The 15,000-nt window shown below is 47.4% G+C and overlaps 1 protein-coding gene across 1 annotated transcript in view; it reads left to right on the forward strand.

The window, feature by feature from the left end:
- The window catches only part of LOC311309192 (transmembrane protease serine 4-like), a gene marked incomplete at both ends in the record, with an annotated part of 21,922 nt that overhangs the window by 6,087 nt on the left and 835 nt on the right, over window positions 1-15,000 (forward strand). Inside the window, 4 exons of the mRNA XM_084438371.1 lie at window positions 590-768; window positions 1,104-1,215; window positions 1,465-1,594; window positions 1,833-1,988. Coding sequence (XP_084294497.1) covers window positions 590-768; window positions 1,104-1,215; window positions 1,465-1,594; window positions 1,833-1,988 — 577 coding nt within the window. The remainder of the gene's footprint in view (window positions 1-589; window positions 769-1,103; window positions 1,216-1,464; window positions 1,595-1,832; window positions 1,989-15,000) is intronic.

Consider the following 15,000-nt stretch of genomic DNA (forward strand, 5'->3'; position numbering starts at 1 on the left):
CGGTCGGTACTTTATTGATCCCCAAGGGGAAATTGTTGTGTTACACCAGTAACCACATCTCAAAGGAATAATCCGACTAATTTAAAGTAGGTACGCAACATACAAAATAACCAGTCTCATCTAATTTATAACCTCCACATACAGTACATCAAGCAGAAGAAGCCTGTTAGCATCTAACAAGTCTACATGAATGGAAAACTGTACTAAACTCTCCAGAAGATACCTCTAGTCTTTATATCATCCTGTCAGCACAGCAGTCTGACCAGTACAGAGCCCTCCCCTTGGTTTCTATATTGATAGATACGTAGTCCGTCAAACCGGAGCAAATTATACCGTAATACTCATAATACTCTGCTTTGGAAGTATAATGCTCAACTCGTGATAAAAAGTGATTTCCCTGGAAATGTGCTAGCCATTGAAGTAAGGTTATGAAATAAGGTTATTTTATAAGGTTATGCAGTTAGGTAATTAAGTCAGGTTCTGAAGTCAGGTTATGAAGTAAGGTTATGTAAACACTTCAAACAAGTGTCATGTTATGACTAGTCCTGAGCTGTTTTCTAAGCTGTTCTAATGTCCCCCTATCGTTCAGGTCCTCCCCCTCTGCTCTGGACCTTGGAAACTGGCGTGTATATGGAGGGTCTGTCTCTCAGGACCGCCTCCCCTTGCCCTACTATGTGGAGAAACTTCTCATCAACGAGAAGTATAACAACGTTACCAACGACCAGGACATCGCCATCCTCAAACTGACCGCTCCGGTGACCTTCGACAGTGAGTCTGGCCCTCTGGGCAGAGAGCAGGAGAGGAGGAGGAAGAGGGATAGAGGGAGAGGAGGAAAGGGAGAGGGGGACAGGGGTTTAGGGTGAGGAAAGAGGTGAGGAAGGAGGTGAAGGGAAGGAGGAGAGGACTCATCTGTATTTGCTGAGGACGAGGAACAGGAGAGGAAGAGCAGGGGAGGAGAAGGGAGTGGAGAAGACCTGGACATTTCTGGGCCGTGGATATTCTGATCATTACGTGTCTGCTTATCTTCTGCGCTATGGAGCATCCACCGCCTGAATGATAATCTACTTTGCGCGCGCGTCTGTGTGTGTTTGCTTGTCATTCAGGCCGTGTCCAGCCTGCCTGCCTGCCGGCCTTCGACCAGAGCTTCCCGCACGGGACCAAGTGCTGGACCTCTGGCTTCGGCATCACAAGGGAGGGAGCAGGTAGGCCACGGGGGTGAGGGGGGTGGTTACACTAAGGGGGGATTGAGGGGTCGGTGGGGGGGTGGGGGGTTGAATTAGGGGAGGAGGAGGAAGGAAAGGGAGGGGGAGAGGGTTTGACGGACAGTGTGCAGTAAATGTAGCTATATCACAAGAGAGCAACATATGGAAATAATATTAATAAACCAAACCCGGAAGCTGCGCAACCGGCCGATTAACTCATCTCTCATGTACCGTGTCCTCCACTCTCAGTGAGCGCCTCCAGGGATCTGAAGGAGGTGGAGGTGGACATCATTGACGACCGTGTGTGTAACAGCTCCAAGGTCTACTTCGGGGACGTGACTAAGAACATGGTGTGCGCCGGAGACCTGAATGGGGGAAGGGACGCATGTCAGGTGGGTCCTACGTGTTTACCTTTTAACCAATGAACAATCAGCGCAATCGCGTCTTGCATCGACGGTCAGCGGTCTTTGTCTTTTTCAACCCCCTTCGAGCAGCTCGGCTCTCTGACGGTAGCGTTTTGCTCCCTGGTCGTAACGCTCTAATGTTCTGGCTCCGCAGGGGGCATGACGATTTTCTCCTGACGTTCTCCTGGCGTCCTCGCGCTCTTAACGTTCTCCTCCGGTTCCACAGGGCGACAGCGGCGGTCCTCTCGTGTGCCGGAGCAGCGACCAACGCTGGTATCTGGTGGGCGTGACGAGTTGGGGGACGGGGTGTGGGCGGAGCTACATGCCCGGCGTCTACACCAGGGTGTCCAGAATGCTACCCTGGATCTACAGTATCCTGCAGGTGAGAGAGAGAGAGAGAGAGAGAGAAAGAGAGAGAGAGAGAGAGAGACATGCGGGGGAGGGTGTTGACAGTCGGGCTCGCTGTTATGAACTTCAATGCTCTCTGTCTGATCCCTCCACAGCAAGAGAGGCCGTGATGCCACTTTGCGTTGGGTGGCATCGCGCCATGCTGTCCCCCGGGACGCCCGCTCGGCACCCCGCTTCAGCCGCCCTCCACTCCCCGCACACCATGAAGTCCCCCCCCCCCCCGGAGGGACGGAAGGAGGGAGGGAGGGATGGAGGGGAAGACAATGAAGAGATGGATGGACGGAGGAGAGGAGCGAATGCCAGTGAAAGGGGAGGGTCGGGAGGGGAGGTCAATGCACTTTAACACAAGGCTCTGGTCTGTGTGTTCGTCTCTCTCTCTACTGCACTGTATAGGAAAATCCCAGAATCACATCGCCGTACACCCCGTTGCGGTTCAGCTATGGCATGCAATGGCGGCTGATAATATCAATAGTTACATCAGTATGTATTGATAGTATCAGTATACGTGTGATGCGCTCCATCTGATTCCGCACTAATCGGTGCACAGAAAAATAAAACTCAGTGTTGTGTTCTTTTTTTATGATTTGAGTTCCCATCTTGGTCTGTCAATCACACACAGTATATATTTATGATGATGTTTACTTTCGTTTACTTCATTTCTTTTCTGGAAACCGGACGATGGGCCCCCTCTGCAAGTGGAAGTCCCTATAATGGCGAGCCCTGAGCACGCTTCTACCTGGGGGCCGACCCTGAGTGGGGAGGTTGAAAGCGGGCTGGCCCTTCTCCTCTCACTAAGCCTATACAGCCCCTGCAATGTCCTCCCATCTCTTCTGTGTTGTTATACAGTATAGGCTGCTCCCCTAGGGCAGGCTTTCTCCAATGTAGGATCTCAATCTTAAAAGAGACTTGAGTTCAATGGAGATTCTCCAGTGATAGGGCTTCTCAGCCCTATATTATTGGCGTTCTCTGATCCCATCATTTACAGTTTGGTTTAGATTTACACTACAGGCTGCATCATCGTAGTACTCCATAATGTTACCTGGTTGATTTCCATATTGGCACCTTTTGTTTTTATCTGCATGGATGGTTACTGCCACTTTGTACAAATATGACTGTAAATGGGAACAAGTGTTAAGAATCAAATATATTAATAAACAACTTTCTAATCAACGGACAATTTATTTTTGGTGTGTGTGTGTGTGTGTGGGGGGGTAAGAAGTTGTATGTTACATAATTTGACTGTGCAATTGTAGTGCATAGGACACCATTTGGGGATTGACGGGGCAGTGTGAGTCAGTCAGTCTACAGTAGGCTATAATATGTCGGTCTAAGAGTGTAACCGTTCCCTCCTCTCCACCGACCACCACGAGCTGCCGAACACGGCGCTGAGAGAGAGAGCGCGAGAGAGGGAGAGAGGAAGAGAGAGAGAGAGAGAGAGAGAGGAAGAAAGAGCGCGAGAGAGGGAGAGAGAAAGAGAGAGAGGGAGAGAGAGGAAGAGAGAGCGCGCGCTTGACCGGGAGGAGAGGAGAAGCGCTGTAGAGGAATACACGGCTAGACGCAGATGAGCAACAGTAAACTAGGTTGTCTGTCAAAGTCTTGTAAGATAGGTTGTCTGTGACACTGCCAGTGATAAGGGGACAAAAGTGATAAGGCGGAGACAGAGACGCATTGAAGAGAGTGAAAATAAGGACTGAATAAACGGTCATTTTGTCTAGAAAAAAAGAAATTGGCCACATAAGTATTTCACTGTCACCACTTGATTATAAACGGCACTCCTTGGATTGACTGAACCGCACGAAGTCACAGATGTTAATAGCCTAGCTGTTGTCGACGGAGAAGGTTGCTGATCTCTCGTCGAATATCGGATTGTCTTGATTTAGCGAGTGAATGGGAGGTAAGATTATAAATCCTATTTCAATTTGAGTATAGAAGCTCGAGTGCGTAGCCTACGTGTCTCATAATTGTGTGCGTTAATTGGAAAAACAAATATTTTTAGTGTCACGATTGTATGCTGTTAATGAAGTCAAGGGGGGTGGGCTTGGGTTGACTAAGATATTTCCTTTTGATTAATGAATGATCAACCTCTTCAGAATGATGAGGAGATAACGAGATAAGTTCGAGGTTCCTACAATTAAGAAACTTTGGTTACATTTCCACACTATACACTACCAGATCATACAATTGTAGCCTTAGGGGGAAGTTTTAGCCAATAGGCTATTAATTGCCTGAGATAGATTTATAAAAAATGAATAAGGTATCTAATATTTTATCCAATAGATCATTGGAGGCCTAGCTGTAACCTATTTTTTGTCAGTGCTCTTACGAGGGTGTGTCCAAGGTCTGTGCGTTATGCCCCCACAACCTAGTTTAGGATAGGATACTAAAACATGCAACAGCATCAGAGTAAAATACTTGGGAAATATTCTCGTGTGCCTAACTCATCGTTGGATGTCGGCTCCTGTAGCCTAGGACCTGTTGTCAGACAAACCAAGACGTGAATAGAAAACTGAATTGCCCTATGTGCTCACTATCACTGCGTGCGTCTGGTGATGTCATGGTTGCTGTGAGTTTGTCATGCAGACATACGGTCGGTGATGCATAGAGAACCGGAGAGCCTTTCTAACGGGTTGGGAAAGAAAATCCACAGGTTGGGGACGATCCGCGCAGCGCGCATCAATAAAAGCCTTGGTAAACTACAGCCTAACGCGTGTTGACGATAGGCTACAGTAGCCTACATTACAAACGAGCATCGTTGTAGCCCAGGCATGCCTATGCCTATTCGACGAGTTTGGGCAATAGGGTAATCAGCTTAGGCTATCTATCTATTTGGAGGCGGTGATGTGCGTGAAGCTCCTTGTAGAGAGGTATCGAATTGATCCCATCATTTTCCTCTGTAGCGTCACGCTTTATCGACCACGTCTCTCCTAACGTGCAGCTGCACTCCGCCCCTCTCTCTCTCCTCCTCTTCTCCCCTCCGCTCTCCCCTCATCACGTAGGCTAGGCAAGGCTTCTAAAAGTGGTCCCAGTCCCCCACATGTTAACCCGTTTCCCGCCTTTCGCCAGGCTACTCAGCTTAAAGCTCCTGGCTGTCACCTGACTGACGGAAACAGTTGCCATGGCGATACTCCGCAGACCGCCTCCGCAACGATGTCGTACGACGCACGTCTGGAATGATTAGTTGTCATGGTGACTTAATATAATTTACACCAAATATTTGACGCCGGGGATTTCGACTCTGAAAGGGTATTTTGTGTCGGCCTCTATGCTCTATTCTGTAGGCCACTTGTCCTATGAATGCTCAATTACGAACTCTGTATGTTTGGTCCCTGGTGACTTGAGCTAAAATGCAGAGACTTGCAAACCCATAATCCTTTATGGGCTTTTCACTCTGCATATTCTTAGTCTAGGGCTGTCCTTAGCTCTGGGGTAAGAGATGACCCTGGGTTAATTTAGCCACTTTTCATAGGCTACACACAACGTTAGTTTGTTCTGAACTGACTTTTCCGACCAGTCTGTTTCTGCCTGCGACCAATCGCTTAAAATATTTTATAGACATATTGGGTAGGCCTATTATTGTTTCAACTATAATATTGCCTTTAGTAGTAGTAGCCTATAGCCTATATGTTTTTATTTCCCGGTTGCCTAGCGCCTACTGTAATGACGTCATGAAGAAGTCGTGTGATTGGACAACAAAAACGTGAAGCAAAGTCTATTAGCCTACCGCTGTTTCACACTGGCACGTTTTAGCCCTGTGTTTAGTCGATTTTCAGGGGATAACCCCACAAACTCAGGGCTAACCCTGCTCTGGAGCAGGGCCAGGAAGCCCCAGGCTAAAGTCTACTTTGGAATGTGCCTGGATTGTGCCAGTGTGAAAGCTTTCTTAGCCTGGGGCTAACAGCTCCCTTAGCCTGGAGCTAAGAAGGTTCTAAGAATGTGTTTAGCCCTGGGCTAAGTACAGTGTAAAATGGCCTTTAGACTGTGAAATGACGTCATCAGGACGAGTTGTTAATTAGCCTAAATTTAAAAAATCACATAGGCTTATAGGTTTTCTTCAGACCAGATAGGGCAACAGGTTGTTTTAAAGGATTGGAGTAAGTCAATGACAACACACAGACAGGGACACACACAGGCCCGTAGCCAGGGAGGGATCGGCTGGATCGAACGAACCCCTCCTCACGACCAAAGGTCCAGAATTTAAAATAAAAGGTCCGCACTCCCCCCCGTCCCCGTCCCCCCGTCAACAAATCGCCCGACAATCAAAATAACTTGTCCACCTCGCCCCGTCAACGATACGAGTCGAAGTCGAAAAACGATACAGTCCACTTTTGGAAACCCCCCCCCCCCCCCTCCCTCCACAAGGCTGGCTACGGGCCTGACACGCGTGACACACACACACACACACACACATGCACACACAAACCACAATGATCAGAGGCAGCTGTGTTGTGAAGGGCTATCTTTCAACTATCTATCAGCAGAAAGCTACTCCAATCAGAGAGAAGGTTCTGATTTCCTATTGAACGCATCTGTTTCCATCCGAGGGAGATATGGAGAAAGAGCGAGATGTGGGGAGATATGGAGAAAGAGAAAGAGGGAGGAAGAGCAAGATGTGGGGAGATATGGAGAAAGAGAAGGGAGGAAGAGCGAGATGTTGGGAGAAATGGAGAAAGAGAAAGAGGGAGGAAGAGCGAGATGTGGGGAGAAATGGAGAAATAGAAAGAGGGAGGAAGAGCGAGATGTGGGGAGAAATTGAGAAAGAGAAAGAGGGAGGAAGAGCGAGATGTGGGGAGATATGGAGAAAGAGAAAGAGGGAGGAAGAGCGAGATGTGGGGAGAAATGGAGAAAGAGAAAGAGGGAGGAAGAGCGAGATGTGGGGAGAAATGGAGAAAGAGAAAGAGGGAGGAAGAGCGAGATGTGGGAAGAAATGGAGAGAGAGGGAAGGAGTTTAGAGAGGTCTAGAGATGGACTACCATTTCACATCTCTCAAACACACTGTTCTGGGAGGTCACATGAACCTGCTAGGCCTGCTGACACATGCACACATGCACACACACACACGCACACACACACACACAAACACACACACACACACACACACACACACACACACACACACACACACACACACACACAGACACTCATAAGTTCAGGGTAAAACAATCACCAGTGCTCAAAGTGCCCCAGATATCATTTTACGGAATCGAGGGCATCAGATATGACCCCATGTATGAGGACGCACACACACACACACACACACACACACACACACACACACACACACAAAGAAGCAAACAAAGGTGTGAGTGTGATATTATACTGTACAGACGCCCAGGAGCAAGGTTGAAATATACAGACACACACACACACACACACACACACACACACACACACACACACACACACACACACACACACACACAAAAACGAATGTTTTTTCTATGTTTTGTACTCCTCACTTCATGCCCTCCATTAACTGTAACCCCTCCCCTGAGCTTCAGTCAGACACGTAGCTTGGGAGGTAGAGTGGCTGGCTGGGGATCGCAAGGTCCCCGGTTCAATTCCCGCTCCCGGCAGTGTGCTAAAGAGTCCTTGAGCAATACACTGAAGCCCAGAGTCGCTCACATGTGGCACGATGGAGTAGTACCTAGTCACCTCACAGCAAGAAGGTCTCCCAGGCCTTTCTGTGCGGAGTTTGCATGTTCTCCCCATGTTCACAAGTGTTTCCTCCCAAAGAATCCAATATTCAATACAAAGAACTTCAGCTTGGACTGAGCACTTGGACTTGGTCCACGGGTGCCTCTGACAAGCTTGCTGGCTGCCCCTGGAGGAGGCCAGCTTCGATGGGAAAATGCAGAGGACAAATTCCACCAGCGACCCGAGATGTGTCGCCAATCACAAGTGTAATTGTGTGTGTCACTAGCCTTGTGGTGATTAAAGACTCCTTGAGGTCCTGTAATGTTTTTTTACACTCTTAAAATGATCACTTTAAAGAACATGCTGAGAAAAGGTTCAATGTAGAATAATTTTCAGTTCCGGAATGTTCAAACCCTTGTAAAGCTGAACATTCTATCAGGATTCTATCTGAATTCTTAAGCCGGGCTCACACTGCAGGATTTTAGGGCCGATTTATTCCCGATTCACCTCTTCTGACAATCAGAGGAGGAATCTGGTCTGGAACGCTGGTCGGTACCGATGTTTGGCCCAGATTATCTTGTAATGTGAGGGGTTTATGGATCCAATCTTATTCCTCCCCATCGGCTCGCAGACCCATCTGGGACACCCCATTAATATCAAACATGTTTGATATTTAGATTATTACGACAATATTTTTTACAAGAGATGACTCATTGCTCAGCTGTTCCTTCAGGCACAATGATATCCTGTAGTGTGTAATGAGCCGTTATTCTCGAATCTTGAAGTGTGCATTTTTGAGATTCCACAGACATCTTTTAAGATTCTCCTTATGTGACTGAAATCGGTTAGGATAGTAGACTGTGCACTTAAATCTCACAACAAAGACCAATCAGTTTCTGCCTCCGGCTCTGAGAGAAGGATGGAGAGAATGGGTAGGATGGAGGGGGAGAGGGGGGAATGAAAGAGAGGGAGGCAGGGGGCCTGGTTCAGACACTGGCATCACCACCTTGCCTACACCCTGTCTGGTTCTCATGGGATGAACAGTTCCACAGATAAGGGGAGAGAGCAGAGCTTACCTGGCAATAAATGGGTCAGGATCTGAGAGGATGTGCTAGTTACTTCCATAGTAGCAATATGAATTATGGAAATGTCATGACTTTATTGTAGGTGAGCTAGGGTTGCAAAATTCCGGGAATAGTGGAAAGTTTCCATGGGAATTAACAGGAATTAATGGGAATAAACTGGGAATTTTGGGGTTATTTATACCAACTGTATTTAACTTGTCATATACAGACATAAATATAAACATTTTGTTTTGTCATAGCAGACATGCAGGCAAACATTTCTTATACATTTTTTGTTGTCGTTGACAGTTTTGACTCAATAAAGGTGTGAGTTAAGAGCTTTAATGGATTGTACGGCCCTCTTAGTGTTCAGGATGCTGGGAATTAGCTGTGCATGTGATGGAAGAATGCACAGTGCAGAGTGGAAATTCAACTGAATTTGCATAAATCAGGTTGTTTTAACCAAGATCATGCTGCAAAATCTAGAATTGCATTTTATGTTTTTTCCCCCGCAACTAGGCTACATTTAAGTCCCTGTTAGAGGGATCCGCGGTGGTGTAGCGGTCTAATCCAGCTGCCCACCGGGGACCAGCGGTCTTGCCAGATCTGAGTATGGCTGGATGCCACTCCCCGAGGATGGTTAGTTTAATCTCGGCTTGAGGGTTCGTCACACAACAACAACCATGTCTGGTGTCGGAATTACGGTTGTGAGCTGAGAGAGTCAGGGAGTTGTCTCTCCCCTTTGTATTGCTGACCGGCCGGGTTGTGTAACGAATCCTCAGCAGTTAGTTGGGGGTCAGTGGGCACTAGGTCAGGGTCAATTGGCTACCAAACTGGGTGAAAATGGGATAAAATACCACAAAAAAAAGTTAAGTTAAATAAAATTAAAAGTTGTTGAAAGAAAGCTGGTATAGGCTACAAATAAAAAGGTAAAAATTTCCCTTATTCCCAAGCTTAACTTCCCATGGAAATTTCCCACCCCTTTCCAACCCTATAGGTGACGGAACATGTTATCTAACTGGACAGTCCATCTGCATTGTTTATTTCAATGATTGACACTATGGTCACCGATGTCAAACTCCTTTTATCTCTTCCTTTCTTTCTCTCTCCCTCTCTCCTCTGCCAGCCCTCACAGAGAAGGAGGTCTATTACACTGCTTCCAGGAACCCCCTAGAATGGAACCATTCTTGCTACAATAATTGCTTTGTCATTCTATAGTCTATCTTTCTCTCTCTCACTCTGTACCTCTCTCTCTTTCTCTCTCTCTCTGTCTCCCTCGTTCTCCACAGACCCCCCCCCTCTCATCCTCCATATATCTCTCTCTCCTCCACCCTGAGGTTGATGAGGTCATCCAAGGTGCCTTTTAACCTCCAGCTCTGTCACGTCAGGCCCATCAGTGAACAAGCTGCTGGGGTGAGACCCCTGCTCTTCTTTCGCTGGCTCCCTCCCTCCTTCTCTCCACCTCTCATTCCCTGCAGGATGTCCGTCCGGATTTCTTTATTTAACCCTCCACTTCTCTCCATTCCTCCATCTTGAATCCCTCTCCATCACCATCCCTCCATACTCAGTCTCTCTATTTTGAACCCCCCAGCTGCAGAGCTAAATGGAGGGTTTCACACCAGACGGGTCAGAGGGGCAGGGTGGGATGAATGAACCAGGAAGAGGTGGGGAAGGATGCGGAGGAGGAGGAGGAGGGGGAGGAGGAAGGATGGGTAGGAGGAGGAAGAAGGGTGGGTAGGAGAAGGCGGAGGAGGAAGCATGGGAAGGAGGAGAGGAGGAGGAGGGGGATGAGGAGAGGGTGGAGGAGGAGGAGGAGGAGGAAAAAGAGGATGGCATGGTTCTCATTCCAAGGGTTTCATGTGGAGTCTGTCTGCCTTCCTCCCAGAGATGAACCTCTCGTTCTCTCTGAGAGACCTTCAGACCCATCAGGTCTGCAAAGATGAACTGTAGCACAGATAGCTGGGAACACCACTTGAGGTTGTCTGACAAAAGCTTTATAACTAAAATGAGCTATTATTATTATTATTATTATTGTTATTATCATAGTTGTTATTATTGTAATTATTGTTATTACTATTATTGTTATTACTATTGTTATTATTATTATTATTATTATTATTATTATTATTGTTGTGTGATGAGTACCCGTGCCTGCGACTGAAGAGCCCTCTCTCCCAGACCTGGGGCAGTTTGTCTCATGTTTGTGTTCACATGCAGAGGATCGTTCATTGGATCACCTCCTCACCCACCTGTTACAGACCAGGGTTATAATAGTTTTGCTTTTTTCATTAGTTTTTATTTTTATATCGTTTTAACTTTTTGTGTTCAATTTCAGTTTAGTTTTAATTCGTTTTTAAAGCAGATTTGCTAGTTTAGTTTATTTTTTATTTTTTGATAATGCTTAGTTTTAGTTTAGTTTTTATTAGTTTCAGTATTAGTTTTAGTTTTTTTCTTCTGCGCTAGCCTCGTGAGACCATCCTGATCTCGTGAGCTCATGTTGTTTCACTCTGTGCAAAACAAACCATCTGGCGCACGTCAGGTTACTTCTGCGCAGGGGCACAGCTAAAGAAATAATGGAGGATAGATTTAATATCCACCCAAAATACTAGGCTTATGTATGAAATGAAAAAGACTAAAACTAAGGACATTTTCTCTACAATTTTAGTTTATTTTAGTTAGTTTTGTAAACACACAATACAGTTTTAGTTAGTTATCGTTTTTTTGTAAAGCCTAGTTTTTATTTTTATTTCAGTTAACTAAAATGTTTTTTCACACCTAGTTTTCGTTTTTTAGTTAGTTTTCGTTAACTATAATAACCTTGTTACAGACACATCCACACAACACACATACTGTACAGCCCAGTTCACACCAGACCTGGGTGAAATGCTATTGGTAAATAATTTTGGTGTATTTGATTTTCTCTACCCTGTATGATGACACCAAAGGAACAATGCAAAAATGTGCAAACTGTGAGCGATATCAAACGCCCTTGGATATCTGACCCGGGTCTACAGCATGTAACGTCCAGCCCAGTCTAGACCCGCCTCTCTCTCTCTCTTTTTCTCTCTCTCTCTGCCCTACTTAGCGCTACTGAGGAGGGGAGGGGCGAGGCAGAGGAGTGAAGGAGGAGGGAGAAAGAGGGTGGAGGAAGAGGAGTAGGAAGAGAGAGGAGGGAGGAAGAGGGGGGAGGATGAGAGGAGTAGGAAGAGAGAGGAGGGAGGAAGAGGGGGGAGGATGAGAGGGGGAGGAAGAGGAAGAAGAAGGGGAGGGGAAGGAGAAAGGGAGGAGGAGAAATAGGGAGGAAGGGCAGAAGTGGGAGAAAGAGGATGGAGGAGAAAGAGAGGAGGAGGAGGAGGAAGAGGGGTAGGAGTGGGAGAGAGGCCAGACATGGTAAGATGCTAACCTTGTCTTTATGTTATGGTTGGCTTTGTCTGCGTAGTCTCAACGCCAGACCCATTTCGCTGACTACGTAAGCTACGCTAACTACATTACTGCATGCTGTAGATCTCTCTATGGGTCTGGGAGACTTCATGTATCTGGTGCTCAAATCCTGGCAATTCATTGCTTTTGCAGGAATCCCTGGAGACACCAATCGATAACGACCTTCGCGATCAGGCGTTCCCTAGTATGCGGAGCGCAGCGACTCAATGTAATATTTGAGTCTGGAGAGAGATTGTCTGCATGCCTGGGGGGAGTTGAGGATACTAATCAGGGTATTGATCTCCTGACTGTCTGGCGGTGATGTTCTGGGGGTGTGAAGTGCTGTTGGGGGGGGGGCTTAGCTATTAGTCATTATCACCTCAGAGACCTGGATCTGAAGAGGTGATAGACGCAGCTCCGATGGACGGCTCTCATATCTCTCTCTATTATCACCTGCTTTTAAAGCAACCCACACCTGCAGGAGTAACGCCTCAAGCTCCTGGTCTTCGTAGTCACACAAACATACTGTCCGCAAAGGCATAATCACATGCACGCATGCACCCAGGCACCCACGCACAGGAGCTGTCTCTTGATAGGAAGAGAGAAAGACCTTGCCTGGGTCCAGACCTTAGAATCCACCCACTCCACCAAGTTGACTTGATTCTTAGTCTGGCTTTGTGACGTGAAACTGTTGTTTCTTGGTTGAAAAATTATCGGTCCAATGAACGCCACTGGGGGGACTAGCGATTAGCCAATCAGCACCACGGGCAGGACTCTGTTGTCAAGTGTCTAATGATTTGTTAGGGGAAATCGAATCCCACTCCCCCATGGAAATCGGTTAGAGTGGAAGCAATGCCAGACTGCAGATGGGAGTGGAGTGTAACGACCTGACAGTTCTGTCTGATATCAGGCAAAGAAAGACACACATGGACGTCTGTGGGCCAACAGAACAGCCAGAATGGCACATTCTAGTCTCAGATCTGTGTGTGTGTGTGTGTGTGTGTGTGTGTGTGTGTCCTTCTTTTTCATTAGGACAGATGTTGGTGAATGACTCCCTGGTGCAATTTTAGCCCATGGCTGGCAATGGACTAGGCTAGAGTACTAGGCTGGCACTGGGCTGACAATGGGCTCGCAATGGGATGGCACTAGGCTGCCATTTGGCTAGCACTAGGCTGGCACTAGGCTGGCACTAGGCTGGCACTAAGCTGGCACTAAGCTGGCACTGGGGGTGGAACTGGGGCTAGCCACCCTAAGCTGTGACAGAGAGTTTGGAGCCAAGCAGCCGCAGTATGTGGGATGAACAGAAGGCACTAATGACGCTAATGTGGTCTTCATGCTGAGCACTGAAATGCTGTTATGTTAGCACGGGGAGTGAGCCTCAACGGAGAAGAGAGAGGGATGGAGGAAGAGGGAGAGTGATGGGGAAGAGGGAAAGAGAGAGAGTGAGAGAAAGGTGAAGTGATAAGTGCTGTAAAAAGCATGAATGGATGAACTGTCAAACTTATAGAAACACAAAGAACCTCAGTCAGAGGGGATGTGTGTGATTGTCTTTTCCACGGATGGATAAATGGTTTCATCATTGTTGGGTACACTCGTTCAATAAGTGCAATTAGCGAGCTGTGTGTCTGTGTGTGTGTGTTGTGAAGTCCTCAGTAGCATTAAGAGCTGTGTGTGTGTGTGTGTGTCTGTGGGAGGGGGGGGGGGGGGGAGTCCTCAATTACATTAAGAGCTGTGTGGGTGTGTGTGACATATTATGGGAAAGTAGGACAGGTCCTCTTGTCCTCCATGGGGAGTTACAGTCTAGACCACTGGAGACAGGAGCATTGCGTCTGGTGGTTCTCTACATGTATGAACAAGCTACCAGTGTGTGTGCGTGCGTGTGTGTGTGTGTATGTGAAACAGAACAGAGGACAGGGAGACACAGATGTGTCCTGTCTACAATTCAGTCAGATTCAACAAGCGGGCTGGAATGTCAGCCATCAACACAGACATGCGACTCTGTACTCTGTGTGTGTGTGTGTGTGTGAGAGAGAGAGAGAGAGAGATAGGGGGGTGGGGTGGGGGTTAAGGTTTGTTTGTTCATCCATGTTTGTGGTAGAGTGCCAAACATGTAGCTCTCTGTAACACTGATGTCTCTCCCTCCCTCCCTCTGTTTCTCTCCACCTCCCTCTCTCTTTTTCTCTCTCTCTTTCTCTCCCTCTTTCTCTATTTTTGCAGTTGCCATGGAAACTAGTCTGTTCTTCCTCTTTTCCCTCCTGGTTTGTGTGGCTGGTAAGTGCCCCCTCACCAGACACACACACACACGCGCGCACTCATGCACAGACACGCACGCATGCACACTCACACGCACACACACACATGCACGCATGCATGCACGCGCCCACACACACACACACGCACGCACACACACGCACACACACATGCACACATGCATGCACGCACACACACACATACACACACACACATGCACGCATGCATGCACGCATGCATGCACACACACACACACACACACACACACACACACACACACACACACACACATACACACACACACACACACACACACACACACACACACACACACACACACACACACACTACACCCCCCCTCCCTGTAGTCTACAGGGAGCAGTAAAGGGCTGAAGAGATGGGCAGGGAGAGGCATGACACCACAATACAGCAGGGGTGTGTGTGTGTGTGTGTATGTAATAAAACAGTAAAATAGCAATATTTTTCCGCGTCTTTCTAAAAGCTCTGTAGAGTTCCATAGTCTTGCATTGGTTCTGTAGGCAAATTGCAGTGGGTCGCGGGAGGCAGGCAGCCTAGAGTAGCTGTAGGCTAGTCCCTGATCAGCCTCTCAAAGCATTT

Source organism: Borostomias antarcticus (assembly GCF_949987555.1).
Source record: "Borostomias antarcticus genome assembly, chromosome: 1".
In the NCBI taxonomy this organism is placed as follows: domain Eukaryota; kingdom Metazoa; phylum Chordata; class Actinopteri; order Stomiiformes; family Stomiidae; genus Borostomias; species Borostomias antarcticus.